The sequence below is a fragment of the Rhineura floridana genome, chromosome 1 (genome assembly GCF_030035675.1).
Source record: "Rhineura floridana isolate rRhiFlo1 chromosome 1, rRhiFlo1.hap2, whole genome shotgun sequence".
NCBI lineage: Eukaryota > Metazoa > Chordata > Lepidosauria > Squamata > Rhineuridae > Rhineura > Rhineura floridana.
Window position 1 is genome coordinate 80,458,701 of NC_084480.1, and position 16,651 is coordinate 80,475,351.

A 16,651-nucleotide genomic window follows, 5' to 3' on the forward strand; every position below is an offset into this window, starting at 1 on the left:
AAAATTAGACAAATTCATGGAGGACAGGGCTATCAATGGCTACTAGCCATGATGGCTGTGCTCTGCCACCCTAGTCAGAGGCAGCATGCTTCTGAAAACCAGTTGCCGGAAGCCTCAGGAGGGGAGAGTGTTCTTGCACTCGGGTCCTGCTTGCGGGCTTCCCCCAAGCACCTGGTTGGCCACTGTGAGAACAGGATGCTGGACTAGATGGGCCACTGGCCTGATCCAGCAGGCTCTTCTTATGTTCTTATGTTCTTAGAGTGTCCATTGTCTATTTATGTTTAAATTGTGAAGTTCCTCTTCCATTTTTTCTTGGATTCATGCTTTGTTCTTCTTCCTCAGAGGGCACACCCTGAGAAGCTGAGAGCAATTGAAGAAGCAATAAAGGCAAGGAGACGTGGCCTTCCTGAACCAATGCATGACACCCCTCCTCCCAAAATGCTGAAGCAGCAGCAGACAACCCTTGAGAGGTGGGGATCTGGCAGGGAGCCTGTCACCCAGAGCAATCTCGACAGGAGAATTATTATTATTATTATTATTGAATTTATTTATACCCCGCCTTTTGGCCAAAGGCCCTTAAGGCAGCTTACAAAGAAAAATAAACACAAGCATAAAAATACATCAATGAAAGCAATACAATTTACAAAAATTAAACTAAAAAACAAATAACATTATTAAGAAAAAAAAATGTCCAGAAAATCAGAGTTGAAGACCTTGTCTTAAAAAGACATCCATCCTTTTTCCTACAGTGTTTTGCATCTCGAAGTCACAATTCCCTGAAGCCTGTTCCAACTGAAGGCCTGTTCCAACTGAAGGTGGTGGCGGCTCCATGGTCTTTTCGGTGGCGCCAGCTCCTGTAGCTTGAGTCCTGAGGCCCGCCAGCGGCATGTCGTGGGAGCCGGAAAGAGGAGACATTACCACTTCAGACTGTGGACAAACCATCATTCATTAATCTGGTTCGCATTGGACTCCCCAAAGATCTCACCATCATATGTGCCAAGACTCTGACAGAATTGAGAAGAGAGCATGCCACATGAGAGAAACTCTTGCAAACCGAATGGGTGCTGTGGCATATATAGCAACCACTGCAGATTGTTGGACCAATGGCAAGAAGAGTTACTTTGGGGTAACAGCCCACTGGATCAACCCAACTACCCTGAAACGTGAGGTCAGGGCCTTGGCTTGTAAGCGTCTGAAGGGGCGCCATACATACGATGTCCTTTCAAAAGCACTGCATGATGTACATGTGCAGTACAGGATCCACAACAAACTTATGTGCACTACTACAGACAATGGCTCCAACTTTGTGAAAGCATTCAGAGTTTTCATGGCCAAAGAACCAGTGGAAGCTGCAGGCACCAGTGACGATGATGGTGATAACCAGGAGGAGGAGGAGGCTGAGGTGGAGTTTGTGCCTATCTGTGAGATCCTGGACACAGGACCTGAGGCAGAGGAAGAAGCTGCAGACTCAGGAGAGGATTTTGTTTTACCACCATACCAGAGATGTGCTAGCCACACCCTCAACCTTGTGGCAACACAAGACATAGAGGCCATGCTTTCTGACTCCTCCAAAAGTAGTCTTCTTGGTCCTTTCAAGAAACAGTTTCGTTCCTTGATGGGAAAGTGCAGCAAGTTGTGGTCCAAGCAGAACCACTCAGCCCAGATTGCCGAGTATATCCATGCGCAATGTGGTGTGTATCTGAAGGTACCGAATAAGACCAGGTGGAATTCCACCTTTGATGCGTTGAAGCAACTACATGAGCTCCTGTCAACTGTGCCACTAAAAATGCATGCCATAATGGACCGCTGCTCCTTGTCCAGGATCACAGCTGCTGAGATTGAAGTGGTACAGGAATACACGGAGATTATGGAGCCACTAGCCCAGTCCCTAGATATCCTGCAACGGGAGAACGGCATGTTCATGGGGTATTTGCTACCAACGCTCTGCAATCTGGACCGCAAGTTAGAAGGACTGGAAAACAAACCTGAGAGGTACACATACTGTTTTCAGCTGCTGAGAGGTGTGCGCAAAGCCCTAAGAAAGCGGTTTGCAGCTATCTGGGAGGACAAGAGGCTTCTTCTGGCAGCCTGCCTACACCCTCACTTCAAACTAGATTGGCTGGAATCGTGTCAGGCCACCACCCATACCAACAAGTAAGAACATTAGGGAAGCCCTTTGGGTGGATTACTCCAAGGGAAATGTTGTCTCAAGGGAGGCATCAGAGGGCTTAAGGTGGTAGGCAGGGGCTGGGCCTTTTCTTCCTGGGGCTCCTCATCACAACCTTGGGTTGCTGCAAGTAATCCTTAAGGGTCTGCTGTGCTGCCCCATGAGTGTGGTGACTTGGTCACCTTCCTACCTTCCATGTCATCATCCACAGGCTCAGGCTGGACCCTGAACCAGGGGACATGACAAGCATCAGGAAATGAAGAGCAGATGATGGTTTCCTAACATATATGTGTTAACATATCCTCTCTCTTTCTTAGATACACAATGGAAGCCTTGCTGAAAGCTGAAATAAAGATGGGTGTACTTAATGAGGACAGTGATCAGTCTTCAGATAAAGACCAGGAAGGAGATGACTTAGAAGATGACTTCTTTAACTTTCTGCCCCAGGGCAAGAAGTCAGCAGTGGACACTGCTGAGGAGGAACTGGTGAGGTACCTGAGGTCTCCCAGCAGGGAAGTGTCATCACTCCATGGCTTTCCACGTGTGCTGTGGTGTTTTTTGCAGCACAACACAGGCATGCCTTCAAGCGCCGCAGTAGAACGCCTGTTCAGTATTGGTGGCAACGTAATGACTGTAAAAAGACATTCCTTGTCTGACATGCTCTTTGAGCATCTTGTTCTTTTGAGACATAACAGAAACATATTATAAAAGCATTTCAAGTGTAAAATTTGATTTCAAGAGTTGGGGTATCATCATTGCTTGGGGGGATGTGAGATTCTGTTATGCCATTATGTTAATCTTCTGGATAAAATTTTTTATTCTACTACCTCGTGTGTGTGTGTGTTTATTTTTAATATTGTTTTAGGCTTCTTATATGTGCAGCAGCCAAAGCCAGCACCTTGTAGGAGTTTTTTAAAAAAAGTAACTGAAATGTAATTGTAGTGATTACTTTCGAGAAAAAATAAAGTAATCAGTTACTTTCAGAGCAATTGTAATTGTGACGGTAATTACTACTTTTTTGGGCCAAGTAATTGTAACTGTAATTTATTACTTTTTAAAAGTAATCTTCCAAGCTCTGCCAATGGCATGTGGAGGGCCAAAGGTTCTCCACACCTTATCTAGGGAGGGGGAAAAATTGTTTTAAGGCTGAAAAGTCAAGTTGCCATAAGCACTGGATTTAGTCTCGAGTAATGGTTGTTGTTATGCGCCTTCTAGTCGACTACGACTTATGGCCAGGGCTGTGGAGTCGGTACACCAAACCAACTCCGACTCCTCTATTTTTCTACTGTCCGACTCCGACTCCTGTTTTTCTACTGTCCGACTCCGACTCCTCTGTTTTTCTACTGTCCGACTCCGACTCCACCCAAAATTGCTTCTTGTCAATCAAAATTTATTTGGAAGTCGGAGTCGGTACATTGCTCCCGACTCCGACTCCTCCCAAAACTGCTCCCAACTCCGACTCCACCCAAAATTGCTCCTGACTCCGACTCCACAACTCCGACTCTACAGCCCTGCTTATGGTGACCCTATGAATCAGCAAGCTCCTACAGCATCTGTCGTGAACCACCCTGTTCAGATCTTATAAGTTCAGGTCTGTGGCTTCCTTTATGGAATCAACCCATCTCTTGTTTGGCCTTCCTCTTTTTCTACTTCCTTCTGTTTTTCCCTGCATTATTGTCTTTTCTAGTGAATCATGTCTTCTCGTGATGTATCCAAAGTATGATAACCTCAGTTTCATCATTTTAGCTTCTAGTGATAGTTCTGGTTTAATTTGTTCAAACACCCAATTATTTGTCTTTTTCGCAGTCCATGGTATCCGCAAAGCTCTCCTCTAACACCACATTTCAAATGAGTTGATTTTTCTCTTATCTGCTTTTTTCACTGTTCAATTTTCACATCCATACATAGAGATCGGAAATACCATGGTCTGAATGATCCTGACTTTAGTGTTCAGTGATACATCTTTGCATTTGAGGACCTTTTCCAGTTCTCTCATAGCTGCCCTCCCCAGTCCTAGCCTTCTTCTGATTTCTTGACTATTGTCTCCATTTTGGTAAATGACTGTGCCAAGGTATTGATAATCCTTGACAAGTTCAATGTACTCATTGTCAACTTTAAAGTTACATAAATCTTCTGTTGTCATTACTTTAGTCTTTTTGACGTTCAGCTATAGTCCTGCTTTTGTGCTTTCCTCTTTAACTTTCATCAGCGTTCTTTTTAAATCTTTACTGGCTCCTGCTAGTAGTATAGTATCGTCTACATATCTTAAATTGTTGATATTTCTCCTCCAATTTTGACACCTCCTTCATTTTGGTCCAATCCCGCTTTCCGTACATGTTCTGTGTATAGATTAAATAAATAGGGTGATAAAATAAAATAATTGTAGGCTTTTATTATTTCCAAGTAAAATAAAGGGAGGAGTAGCTAATCCTTAATAAGAGCACTCTTATTACACCAGGTAGCATTTACCCTATCTTGCGATGTAATCCTAAACACGCTTACCTGAGTGTAAATCCCACTGATCTCAACATTTACTATCAAATAGACATGTAAAGTATTGCGCTATCAGATTACAAAATACCTCCTTGATTCCGCTTTTAACAACACACGATCCTATGAACGGGTAAGGATCGCAGGCGGACCTACAAACCGCATCATCCCCAACTTCTTTTTCTCTTAATCAGCCGCCGCCCCCCGCCCCTTTGCCTTTATAACCACGGCCCGAAGAATTCCAATAAACAAAACAAAAAAAGTTTTGCGCGCTACTGTGTAAGTCTTTTCGACGGTCCTCCCAAAGCTCTAGTTTTACTATCCCTCTACCATAGAGGAGTAAAGTGTAGAGCGGTATCCGGAAGTAGTGCGCTGGAGATCAGCACATGCGCGTTCTTTCGTTTGCGGGGAAAAGCGTGGGATGAGAAGGAATACACACGCACTCCATTTGAGAGAGGGTCTGTGTGTGGCCAAGCGGAGGCAATGGCGCAAGTTCTGAACCTTAACAATGAGGTGAGTTTTCCTCTGCATTCGCTCAGTGAGAAGCAGCCTCGCGTTTTAGAAGAGCTGCTTTGAGAACGTGAGGGAACAACTGCGCGTGGAGGCTGGCCGGCTGGCTAGTTAGCTAGAGCTACAATTCAGTGCACACTTACCTGGGAGTAAGTCCCATTGAACCCAATGGAACACACTGAGTAGACATTTATTGGATTGCAGCCTAGGCCGGTTAGGAAGAAGCACCTTTTTTTACCAATCGAGTTCAGGGCAGGAATTGGTTCATTCCCTGCAGCTCAGTTGAGGGAGGAGGAGGGTCCCCCAAACACACGCAGCAAGAGCGTCGTTTTCTAAGGTACTCCCCACTCGGCGGCGGAGAGTCGTTCTTCATTCACTGCCTTGAAACGCAAACGCTTCAAAACTCCTGAGCCCGCGCCGTTTCAGTTGCCCCACAGATCTCGGGAGCAGTACAGGCTTTGCATGTGAACCCCCTTTCCCATAGTGGAAGCTAGGACCTGTGGGGGAAGGTGATTTAGGCAACGGCAGGAAGCAGAGGGTTAGCTCTTGTCGATCAGCAGCAAAAAGAGTGCCAGAATGAGCATCTGGGATTTCCCTCCCTTTCCCCCAATATGTGTGTGACTGCTGAGAGGACTCATAAGGAAGACAGCCCTTAAGCCCCTCTTCCCCATTCATCTATCCTGCCCTGCAGACAGAGCTTGGAAAAGTTACTTTTTTGAACTACAGCTCCCATCAGCCTAATCCAGTGGCCATGTTGCCTAGGGCTGATGGGAGTTGTAGTTCAAAAAAGCAACTTTTCCAAGCTCTGCCTGCAGATACCAGCTGCCCCACTTTTCTGCTGCAATAGGACCCATCGCCTATAACGTTGCCCAAGAAGCAAACCCCAGCGACATGCTTGTGTCTCTTTCTCCCAGTTTTCCCCTTGGTTTGTTTCCTAGGTACCTGTTCTTTCTCTTGAACAGTTGCAGCCGAAGTCCCTGCATGTTTACTTGGAAGTAAATCCTAGTAAATTGAGTGGGGTTTATTCTCAGTTAAATGTGCAGAGTGTTGTAGTTGTAACTTTTTCCAGCAGGACCACTGTGTTAATCTTTTGCAGCAAAACAACAAAGGGTCTTGTGGCACCTGGCCAAGAAACACATTTATTATTGCATAAGCTTTTGTATACATCTTTTAACATTCATTTTTGCATCTGATAAAAGTGGACTGTAGACCAGACAAGATGATCATAATGAATTTATTGGCGTTTATGGTGCTGCAAGACTTCGTTGAAACCTTAATTTTGTCTTTCATATCCGTGAATGTTTTTCTCTCTTGCCCTTCTGCTCCCTTCCTTTCTTTCACATACACTTGTTTTCATTAATTTGCTTTCAGTCTTTTGTGTTTCTCTTACCTTCCACATCCTCTCTTCTCCTGTTTCATCCTGATACTGTGCATTTTCACACAGAAGTAACAGAGCAATCAAAACCCTCATCTGTGCTGGAGGGGGCTTGGAGATCCCTTCACTGGTGATGGGGCCTCCACTGAAAGCATGAGTGCACAACTACCAGGAGTATCTTTGCTGGTGAGAGCCAGTACATACCCCCAAAACGGGATTTCTGGAAAGAGAAAGGGGCAGAGCTGGGCTGACTAAGGATCTACTAGATTCTAAGCTGATTCAGCTACTGCAAATGAGATTGATTAAGCCTATCTTATCTGCTCTGTCAGCCTGGAGTTGGTTCACTGAAAATTGTCAACTTCACTGCACACACCCCTATCTACCCTAGTGGGCATGATTAACAAGGCTTCATGTGTGACATTCAGCTCCACTCATTCTGCCTGGAAGCTAGGCTTGTTCCATAAGTTTGTGAATTCACTGGGGCTACTAGAAATGAGCCCAACTTGAGAGTATTGGAACCTGGCTATGGAGAAAAAAATGTTTTAGGGGACAAATAGTGTGTGCTAATCATGGACCTGGAGAAGGTTCACTTTCCTTGTACATGCATTATTTTGTGATTACAATGAACAACATTGTTGATGCGTGATGAAGCAAAACAAAATCTTCTATGACTATAAATGCAGGGAAGCGCTCTGTTTAATAGTATGTCCCATTGTTAATCTAAAGACTGTTTCCTATACAAAAATTAATCACCACCACTGTGTGTTGTATGGTCTACCTAGAAGTCATAGTTCAATAGTAGAGCACATGCTTTGCATGCAGAAGATCTCAGATTCGGTCAATGGCATCTCCAGTTAAAATGTAAGCTGGTGGTATGAGAGATTACAAAGACAGACTGCTGCAATACTAGTAGATGGGCAAACTAGATGGTCTGGCTGTGTACGGAAGCTTCCCATGTGGCTGACCATGTTATTTACTTGAAGTAGAACAAAAAATACTTCCGCCACACTTCATCTGTGCAACACTTCCTATACATATAAGCCTTTAACTACTATGTTGGGTGTGTATTTCTGGGTCCAATACAAGGTGCTGGATTTAACAGTTACGTCCGTTCATGACCTGGGACCTTCGTACCTTAGGACTGTCTCTGTCCATATTAGTTGTCCCTTGCTGTCAGTCCTGTCCTTTGGCCAATTTCAGACTGAAGTGGCAGAGGGGTGAGCCTTTGCCACAATATGTTCCAAACTGTGGAGCCTCCTCTCAGAAGAGTTGAGGAAAGTTTCCTCTTTGCTGTCCTTTTCTAAGGGTTTTTAAACTCTTGATCAAGTCTTTTAGGAAAACTGTATTTTTCAGGTGGGTGAGTCTGGCATGTTTTGTTTCTTGCTTCATAATGTAATGGTTTTAAATATTCTGTTTTATATTTCTTTTTTTGGATTGCTAATAAGTATACATAGGCTGATAATGGGAACTTCATCTGTCTTAATGATACTTTAAATTAGTGCTTCAAACCATCATGTTTATGTTCAATACACAAGTTCTGTTATATGACAACTTCCCATGAGGAAAGTGTGTCAGCCTGTTACACCTAAAACAAAGCAGGTGAAGTAGAAAGTTTATGCCATAATAATTTTCTTATCCTTTAAGATGCCTTGTTCTTTTTCATTGGGTTTTTGATCTATTGCTTATTTCAGACTTTTACCAAGTTACCCCTTGCTTAATTCACTAGAAAAGACAATAATGCTGGGAAAAATAGAAGGGAATAGAAAAAGAGGAAGGCCAAACAAGAGGTGGATTGATTCCATAAAGGAAGCCACAGACCTGAACTTGAAGATCTGAACAGGGTGGTTCATGACAGATGCTCTTGGAGGTCACTAATTCATAGGGGTACCATAAGTCGTAATCAACTTGAAGGCACCTAACAACAACAACCCCTTGCTAGGTTTTATGCTGGGTTTTTAGTTGTTCAGCTGCTGGGTTTTATGCTGGTTTTAGTTGTTTTGTTGGGCTCTTTGCTTTTGTGTTTTTATTGTGAATGGTATTTTTATTGTATGTTTTGAATCTAACTCAAAACAAGGGATAGTAGCAAATGTTTAAGGTTATAAAAGTGATAATATGTTCTGGCAATACATTTAATTTTTGGATTGTTTGAATGTTAGACTTATGATTTAACGCTACATGCATATTTGTTATTCCATACAAATCTGTTTCCCCCTGCTATCCAACATGATCATACAACATCACTGCTGCAGCTGTTTGTATTTCCCCTTGTTTTCATATCCATGCAAAGGACGTTTGCATCAGAGGTAACAGTTATTGGCTGAGAACTGCATGACCTCCTGTTGCTGGCTAAGCATCAGGAATGGAGATGGACAACTGCCTTCAAGTCGATTCCGACTTATGGGAGACCCTATGAATAGGGGTTTCATGGTAAGCGGTATTCAGAGGAGGTTTACCATTGCCTCCCTCTGAGGCAGGAATAGGGATACAGATTATTTATTATTTTATTCCATTTCTAAACTGCCCTTTTTATCAGTTATGATTTCAGGTTTACCATACCAACATCAAATTATTAAAACACTGAAATTTAACTAACTTTAAATAGTTTTCAATTACTTTTAATTGGAACAGCACACAGCATCCATCAGTTTATTGCTCTTCTTAATGCAAAGACAGACAGAAATAGGAAGATGCTGCATATGGAAATGAAACCACAAGTAAAGCCTTTGCGTTGTGTGTGTGTGTGTGGTCCTTTTTCACACAGTGAATATTGTTTTTTTTTCTCAAATGCAGTTACTAGGGAACTATTTCTGGTATTGAAATGTGCACCAGCTTCTTCCTGTCTGTGCATTGTGCTAGTAATTTTGCAAATATGTTCAAGTCTCAGATCTATTGGGACAAGACAATAATCTTTTCCCAAAGAATGAAACAATCAGTGACACATCTTTCTTTCTGCCATGATTTTTACACAAGGAATAATCTAAAGATAAAATGAAAATGAAGTGGTCAAGCATCAAAAAGTATGTGCATAAACTTGCTTTATGCATAGATTATTCTTGAAAATGTTGCTAGGTGGCAGCACAGAATAAGTAATAAACTTCTCTTACCAAAACTTCTCTTAACACACACAGAGATACTTGTACAAGGTGTCTTGCAAACATGCTTAATTTACAAACTGATTAACTTCAAGGCATAAATATGTGTTCCAAAGAGAATGATGAGATTTTGGGGGGGGGGACATAACCCTCTTCCTTAATATATGTGTAGATTTGATAAACCTTTAACTGCCCTTGGTTTATATAGCTATTAAGAGTGAAATTTCAGAACTTTATTCATTCTGTTTTCCTGTGGATGGGGCACAACAAAGTCCTGTAACAAATTTTGTGAGGAATTTGCACTAAAGGTAAAGGTAAAGGTGCCCCCGCACTTGTAGTGCGAGTCGTTTCCGACTCTTAGGGAGATGTCTTGCGACGTTTACTAGGCAGACCGTATATATGGGGTGGGATTGCCAGTTCCTTCCCGGCCTTTCTTTACCCCCCAGTGTGTGCTGGGTACTCATTTTACTGACCACGGATGGATGGAAGACTGAGTGGACCTTGACCCCTTTTACCGGAGATTCGACTTCCTCCTTCCGTTGGAATCGAACTCCGGCCGTGAGCAGAGCTTTCGGCTGCGTTACTGCCGCTTACCACTCTGCGCCACGGAGGGTCTTCAATTTGCACTAGTGGAGTAAATACTATGGCTTTATTTCTCCTATTGCATGTATTATATATAATTTTAATGATTCAAGAGGAGTTGTAATCCAGGTGAACCAAGTTAAGCTGTATATATTGTTCAGTGGGGCTTACTATATTGGAAGTATACTTAGGACAGCACCCACAGGATTAGTTTGCACGTCGTACTAAACCTTCCTTCAGTGAGACGAGAATAAGCAGGAAGGTTCACCTGCCCCACAAAGCCATGGTTTAGTGAGATATACATTACAAGGAAGAAGCTGCCAATAACTTAAGGTGTGCATGCTTCCCTGCCCTCTATTCCTCCCATGCAGCTGGGTCAGGTTTTTCCCCGTTTTCTTGACCCTGGCCTGGATAATACACAAGAAGCCAACTTAGTAAGGGAAAGCAAAACTTAAAAGCTACCTATCCACTGCACAGGAGGAGAAGGAGAAGGGAGAAAGACATCAGCTTCTTCCTGCTCATGCGTATCTCAGTATACCATGCGTTAGCATGATGTGAATACTGGGCTATAGAAATCAAATCTGGGGATTAGATTTAGAACCAAAAGGACAGTTTCCACCCTTATATGTTGTAGCTTGCATAAGGAGGTCTGAGACCACGATAGCGAAAAAGCTAATGGATCTGAAGTAAAGTTTTTAAAGGCCAAAGTGCATTTTCCCTTTTGAATATAGTAGCAATTTCAAAAAAATAATTATTTTGAATACAAAACATACTTCATTTGTACTTTTTCATCTGTCCAGAAAAACTTAGCATACATTATGTTTGTGCGAGTGTAGACCTATGAAAAACTGTTGCAATTTGTCTATTTTAACTGTACCTCTTTTTTTGTTACATCCCACCCGTAAGGAAGAAGAAGATGGGGAAAATTGTACTCATATTCACCCTTTCTTTCTGCACTTATTTATACTACTCCCTCCAGGATTTAACTACTTATAGTATGGGTGGGGAACCTGTGGCCCTCCAGATGTTGTTAGACTGCAACTCCCATCATTCCTGACCATTAGCCATGCTGGCTGGGGCTGATGGTAAGCGGAGTACAACAACATCTAGAGGACCACAGCTTCCCCATCTGTGACCTATCACATTACCTCCTTCCTTCTCTGTGTCTAGGCCTGATGGAAGCATTTAAACTCCTGAGGAGCTGAAATGTTAATAATGTAATACCCAAGCAGCTGAGCCAGTGGTCCAGCTCACAGGTTAATGCTGTGGTGGGTTTCAACAACACAGCCTACACTTTTTCAGGTTTCATCTGCTTTGGAGAGGATTAGCAAAATATTACTATTTGCAAATTTATTTATTTTTTTACTGGAGATGGCAGCACTACTGGTAATCAATAGAGTGCCTTGCTTTATTATTTTGGTTTGACTATAACCTTGTTCTCTCCAAAGCTGAATTTGACTTTTGAAAATTGATAAACAAATGGGCTCTTCAATATGTACTGTATTCTTTAATAAATGGTGACTTCAACAGTCGTTCTGGCAAGATATTTGTCTAGAACCCCCCCCCATTAATTATCTAGGGAAAGTAGCTGACTACAGAGTTAGTACTATGAAAACACAGGAAATATACTTATATTTTTCCTCTTCTTTGTAAAATTAAGGATGACTGGCAAACCTTAGGCTATTATAGGAAGAACATAATTCTACACATCTACCAAGTATATGCCCCTTTTTTTGTTCTTTGAGAATACATGTAACACGTGTGTCTCTTGTTTAAAACATTTTAATACTCATTAGCAAGTTCTTTAGCAAGAATTTCCTGTGATGGATTAAGTTCTGCTTAAAAAGTCTCTGACATTCTTTCAGACTATGTCAGTGTTCTAAGCAATCGTTCCTCTAAAGCTTATGAAATTTCAAAGCTTAGACCCTGAGATAGAATTCAAGAGAACTGCATTTTCCCTAGGAACTCTTCCAGAAGCTATTATTCACGTTTGAATTGCCACATCATCAGCTGGAGAACAGAAAAGGCAAACTGAGATCAGCAATCCAAGCACATTTGCTTTCAGCAGATTGTGAAGAAATTAAAAATGCAAAAGCAATCTGCATATTTGTCACAAGCTGAACAATATTAAATGACTATAGGTGAAAATAAGATTCCCCCTTTCTACTCAGAGTGTATGAAGTGTATGTGGTTGGGCCACGTAGGCTAGTTAGAGGTTGCCAAAAATAAAACATGTGGCTGCTTACTTGGCTGATGCATAACAAAAAAAGAGAGACTCAGTCATGGGAAATTGCTGTACATTATATATATAAAAGAGTTATAGCATAGCTGCAATGCAGACAATGATGGTGGTTTTCTGGTGTGTCTATAGGTGTGATTTAAAAGTCATCTGACACAATTCACTTATAATTGATTGCCCCTATCTGTCAATGCAGATGTCATGCCTCAAATTTTAGTCAATGAATAATTGAACAGTATTGGATTCACAAGTCACATAATCTTTTAAAAAATGTGTGATTTTATGGTTAAACTCTGAATGTTTTTCTAAACACAAACAATGTCATACTGTTTATCGCTGAAACTGTGATATTTAAATCCATTTTAATTTGGTATACTCATACATTTAGAAAAATTAGAGGTTCTTAAAAGATATAGAGGAAAGATGCAGGGTTTTGCCTCTCACACGTATCTCTCAGGAAGCATACCAAACCTGAGATCTCCAGCACGACCGGAATTTGGAATAGGTGGGTGTGCAGGTGAGCCCAGGCTCAGCCAGCTAAAGTTCTTCATCCCATCTCACCCAGACATCCACTGGTGTAAGTTCTCCATCCCACAGCTTAGTCAGCTCAGCTGAAGCCAGAGTAAGTCCCACCAAAGGGGCAGGATGTAGCAGGGACTTACCCCAATCCAAACTCTTTTCAGCTCAGACACTGACCTAAAACCTACTGGAAGTTACATTGGCAAGAAGAGTGGTGTAAGTCAAACTCAGCCAGAAATAGCCCTGCTCCTGAGGGTAAAATACACTGGTGTAAATTATGCTGGCTTCCTATAGTTTGGATTGCTCTGTCAGTCTCTCTTCTGATTCCATGACCCCTGCAGCATGCAACATTATTTATTCATTAATTTATTTTATTACATTTTATTTTTTATTTATTAAATTTATATCCCCAGGAGCCCAAGGCAGCAAACAAAACACCAAAAATACTCTAAACCATCTTTACATAGACTTTAATATATATTAAAACAAAACATCTTTAAAAATGTATTAAAATCAAAACATCTTTAAAAACATATTTTCTAAAAAAGCTTTAAAACATTAAAAAGCCATGCCAACACAGACACACACTGGGATAAAGTCTTCACTTAAAAGACTTGTTGAAAGAGGAAGGTCTTCAGTAGTTGCCGAAAAGATAACAGAGATGGTGCCTGTCTAATATTTAAGAGGAGGGAATTTCAAAGGGTAGATGTCACAACACTAAAGGTCTGGTTCCTTTGTTGTGCAGAACGGACCTCCTGATAAAATGGTATCTCCAGAAGGCCCTCACCTGCAGAGTGCAGTGATCGACTGGGTATGTAAGGGGTAGCTATGGACATTGTGTATGGATGTATTGTTTATTGATGAGATTTTTAAGCTCCTGGAAGACAAGTACATCTTAGCGTAGCTTTCCCTTTAACATTCCCCTTCATCCCCCAGTGCATGGGCTGTGTACCTTCATTCCCAAGACCATCCAAGTTGCATGAGCCCCACCCCTTTAACACTAGACTCTGTGCCCTTCTGCAATGCACAGGCTCTTATAAATGTGTTCAGGTTGGGGTTTTAGATGGGCCTCAGCTCTTTAAGTTGAAGACTCTTAATGCTGCCCAATATATCAAATACCCAGGAGTGATCTTGTAACTTCCTGCTTGCCTGACATGATTACCCAATTGATTACCAGAGAGAGAGGGGATCAAGGTGACGCCAGCCTTTAATATATCCCCATGTAATCTTTTAGAGACTTGCTCTGTTGTTAGTTGATTTATATCTTCCCCCTTTTTTCTTTTTACAAAGCACAAGGTGACTGAGAAAATTTCACACTTTCTCTGCTCATTTAGCAGGCTTTACATGAAATCTTCTATAAAGAAAAGAAAGGTCAAAGGATGGTGTTCACTTACTTTGTACTATGTGATTGCCAGCATTTGACAGAAGTTTAGTACTGTGGAGGTTTTTGTTTAGGAAGATACAATCTAGCAGGTAACAGGGCTTAGGATTTGAGCCATAGTAACACTGACATTTGGCTATCTAGCCATGCTCTTAGTGCCATAGGATACTATTTCTGTAGTTCAAACAATTGATATGTGTAAAAAGCATCTTTATGGCCAGGTTCAAATGTTCCCACCCCAACTTACATGGCTGTTGTAAGGAGTGAGTCCATATGAACCTGGAACATTTGAAATGTGCTATTTTAAATGCCTTATTTACATCAAAGCTAGTTTAATTGAGGGGATTTTTAATGATGTATGACTTATATGTTAAAAAAGAACGTGAAGCAAGACATTGGTTGATATTTTTCATCAGTGTGTTTCTGCATCACTGGAATTTTATTACTCTTTGAACAGCTTGCCAAACAGTTCTGATCAGACAACTAGTTCGGTACCAGTTACGTTCAGAAGTGTTTTTTTAATGACTTAGGAAATAAATTTTATGTTCAAGTCACTCCACTTCCATTTTATATTTCCTGTCAAACAGCAGTTTAGAAGTGTCAGCTGTTACATAGTCCTAATATGAAATGCCCAAAACATGTAACATAAGAAATAGTTGTAATTTTACAGCAACTCTGCTATAGGTGATGGAGAATTGGTGACCTAGAAGTCTCCTGTGTGTGCTGAAATATAAGCCAGCATTACCTGAGTGTATTCTTTTGTGAATATAATCATAATCTAGAACTTTTGACCCTCCAGATGTTTCTGAACTGCAGCACCCATCAGCCCCAGCAAGTATGGTCAGTGGCCAGGAATGATGGGAGTTGTAGTTCAGCAACATCTGGAGGGCCAAAGGTTCCCCACACCTGATCAAGAGATTTTGTTTTAAGCATGAGCAAAAATATGGGTGTGGCTTGTGGGACTTATAGCCCTCCTTCATCCCTGTGCTCCATCCCAACTAAGGGGCAGTTCTCTTCCAAAAAAACTAATGAGCATACCCAGTGACCACAGAATGCTGACTGACTGACTGAGAGGAAAAACTCTGCAAGCTGAATGGGAGGGGGAATGGAATGGAGTGTCTGGAAAAGGAAGATGATGAGATGCATAGCTAAAAGGCACCCTCCTCGTGCTCTTGTAGTCAGCAGTAGCCAGTTAGTCTTCTCTCACCAGGTTGCTCTAGGCAGTCGCATGCCTAGGAAGGGAGAGCTTTGAAAATTCCTCCCAGACACACACAACATTTTATTGGGTATTCTATTTCCAATCTTGAGAAGAGAGTGATTTTGCTTATATAGCTCAAACAGCACCATCCACACTCAAGAGGGAGGTAGCAACGTATGTGTGTGTGGGGGGGGGCAGCAGTGTGTACCAAGGTTTGCAAAAGTACCCCCACAAAAAACTAAAAAACCTAAGGGGGTAACTGAATGAGGACAACAACCCTTTAGGTCCAGAGATATTTCCACAGTGCCCAATGTGCAACAAAGATCTGAGAGAGAGTAGCTCATGGGATCTGTGCAACATAGTCCACTTGTATATAGGTTAGATCCGCTTTTAAATAATAATTAGACATTAAAGTTTGCACAGGAAGTAAGACCCAAATTACAGCCGCAGGCTCAGATAACACTGGCAAAACACACACCAACAACCTTTTGTTGTAGGATCACACTTGGAGATCCTAACAGTGAACTCATTCTCTGAGAAGCTTTAAAACCATTTTAAAAAGCAATTCCAACACAGACATGGACTGGAATAAGGTCTTTACTTAAAAGACTTGTCGAGAGATGAAGGTCTTCAGTAGGCACTGAAAAGATAACAGAGATGGTGCCTGTCTACTGTTTAAGGGGAGGGAATTCCAAATGGTAGGTGCCACTACACTAAAGGCTCGCTTCCTGTGTTGTGCGGAATGGACCTCCTGATAAGATGGTATCTGCAGGAGGCTCTCACCTGCAGACCGCAGTGATTGACTGGGTAGACTATCTTTCAGGTAAGATGGAACCATACACAAAGAAGAGGGGAGGTACCAGCTGGTTTGGAAAAGCTCTAAGTTTTGCAGAACTGCAAAACATCTTTAGGAGAAAAAAATCCTCAGTGGCGATGGGAGACCAAACATCCCAATCAGGACTGAGTATGCTCAGATAGCAAGGAATGCTAATTGCCAGAGGTGGGGGCACAGAAAACTGGGTGGAGGGGAGATGGAATAGAGTATCCAATATTTTGTTGCATGTGGTATGTGTGTCATTGCTATTTAAAATTGCTTGA

The 16,651-nt window shown here is 41.9% G+C and overlaps 1 protein-coding gene across 2 annotated transcripts in view; it reads left to right on the forward strand.

The window, feature by feature from the left end:
- The first annotated feature begins 5,003 nt into the window (after positions 1 to 5,003).
- SRFBP1 (serum response factor binding protein 1) overlaps positions 5,004 to 16,651 on the forward strand; it is an 86,465-nt gene continuing 74,817 nt past the window's right edge. Inside the window, exon 1 of one of the 2 annotated variants that reach the window (XM_061607119.1) lies at positions 5,004 to 5,170. In XM_061607119.1, the coding sequence (XP_061463103.1) occupies positions 5,141 to 5,170 (30 nt within the window). In that variant the 5' untranslated portion in view covers positions 5,004 to 5,140. Of the gene's footprint in view, positions 5,171 to 13,723; positions 13,786 to 16,651 lie in introns of those variants that run through there. The other variant, XM_061607034.1, reaches the window with a different exon arrangement.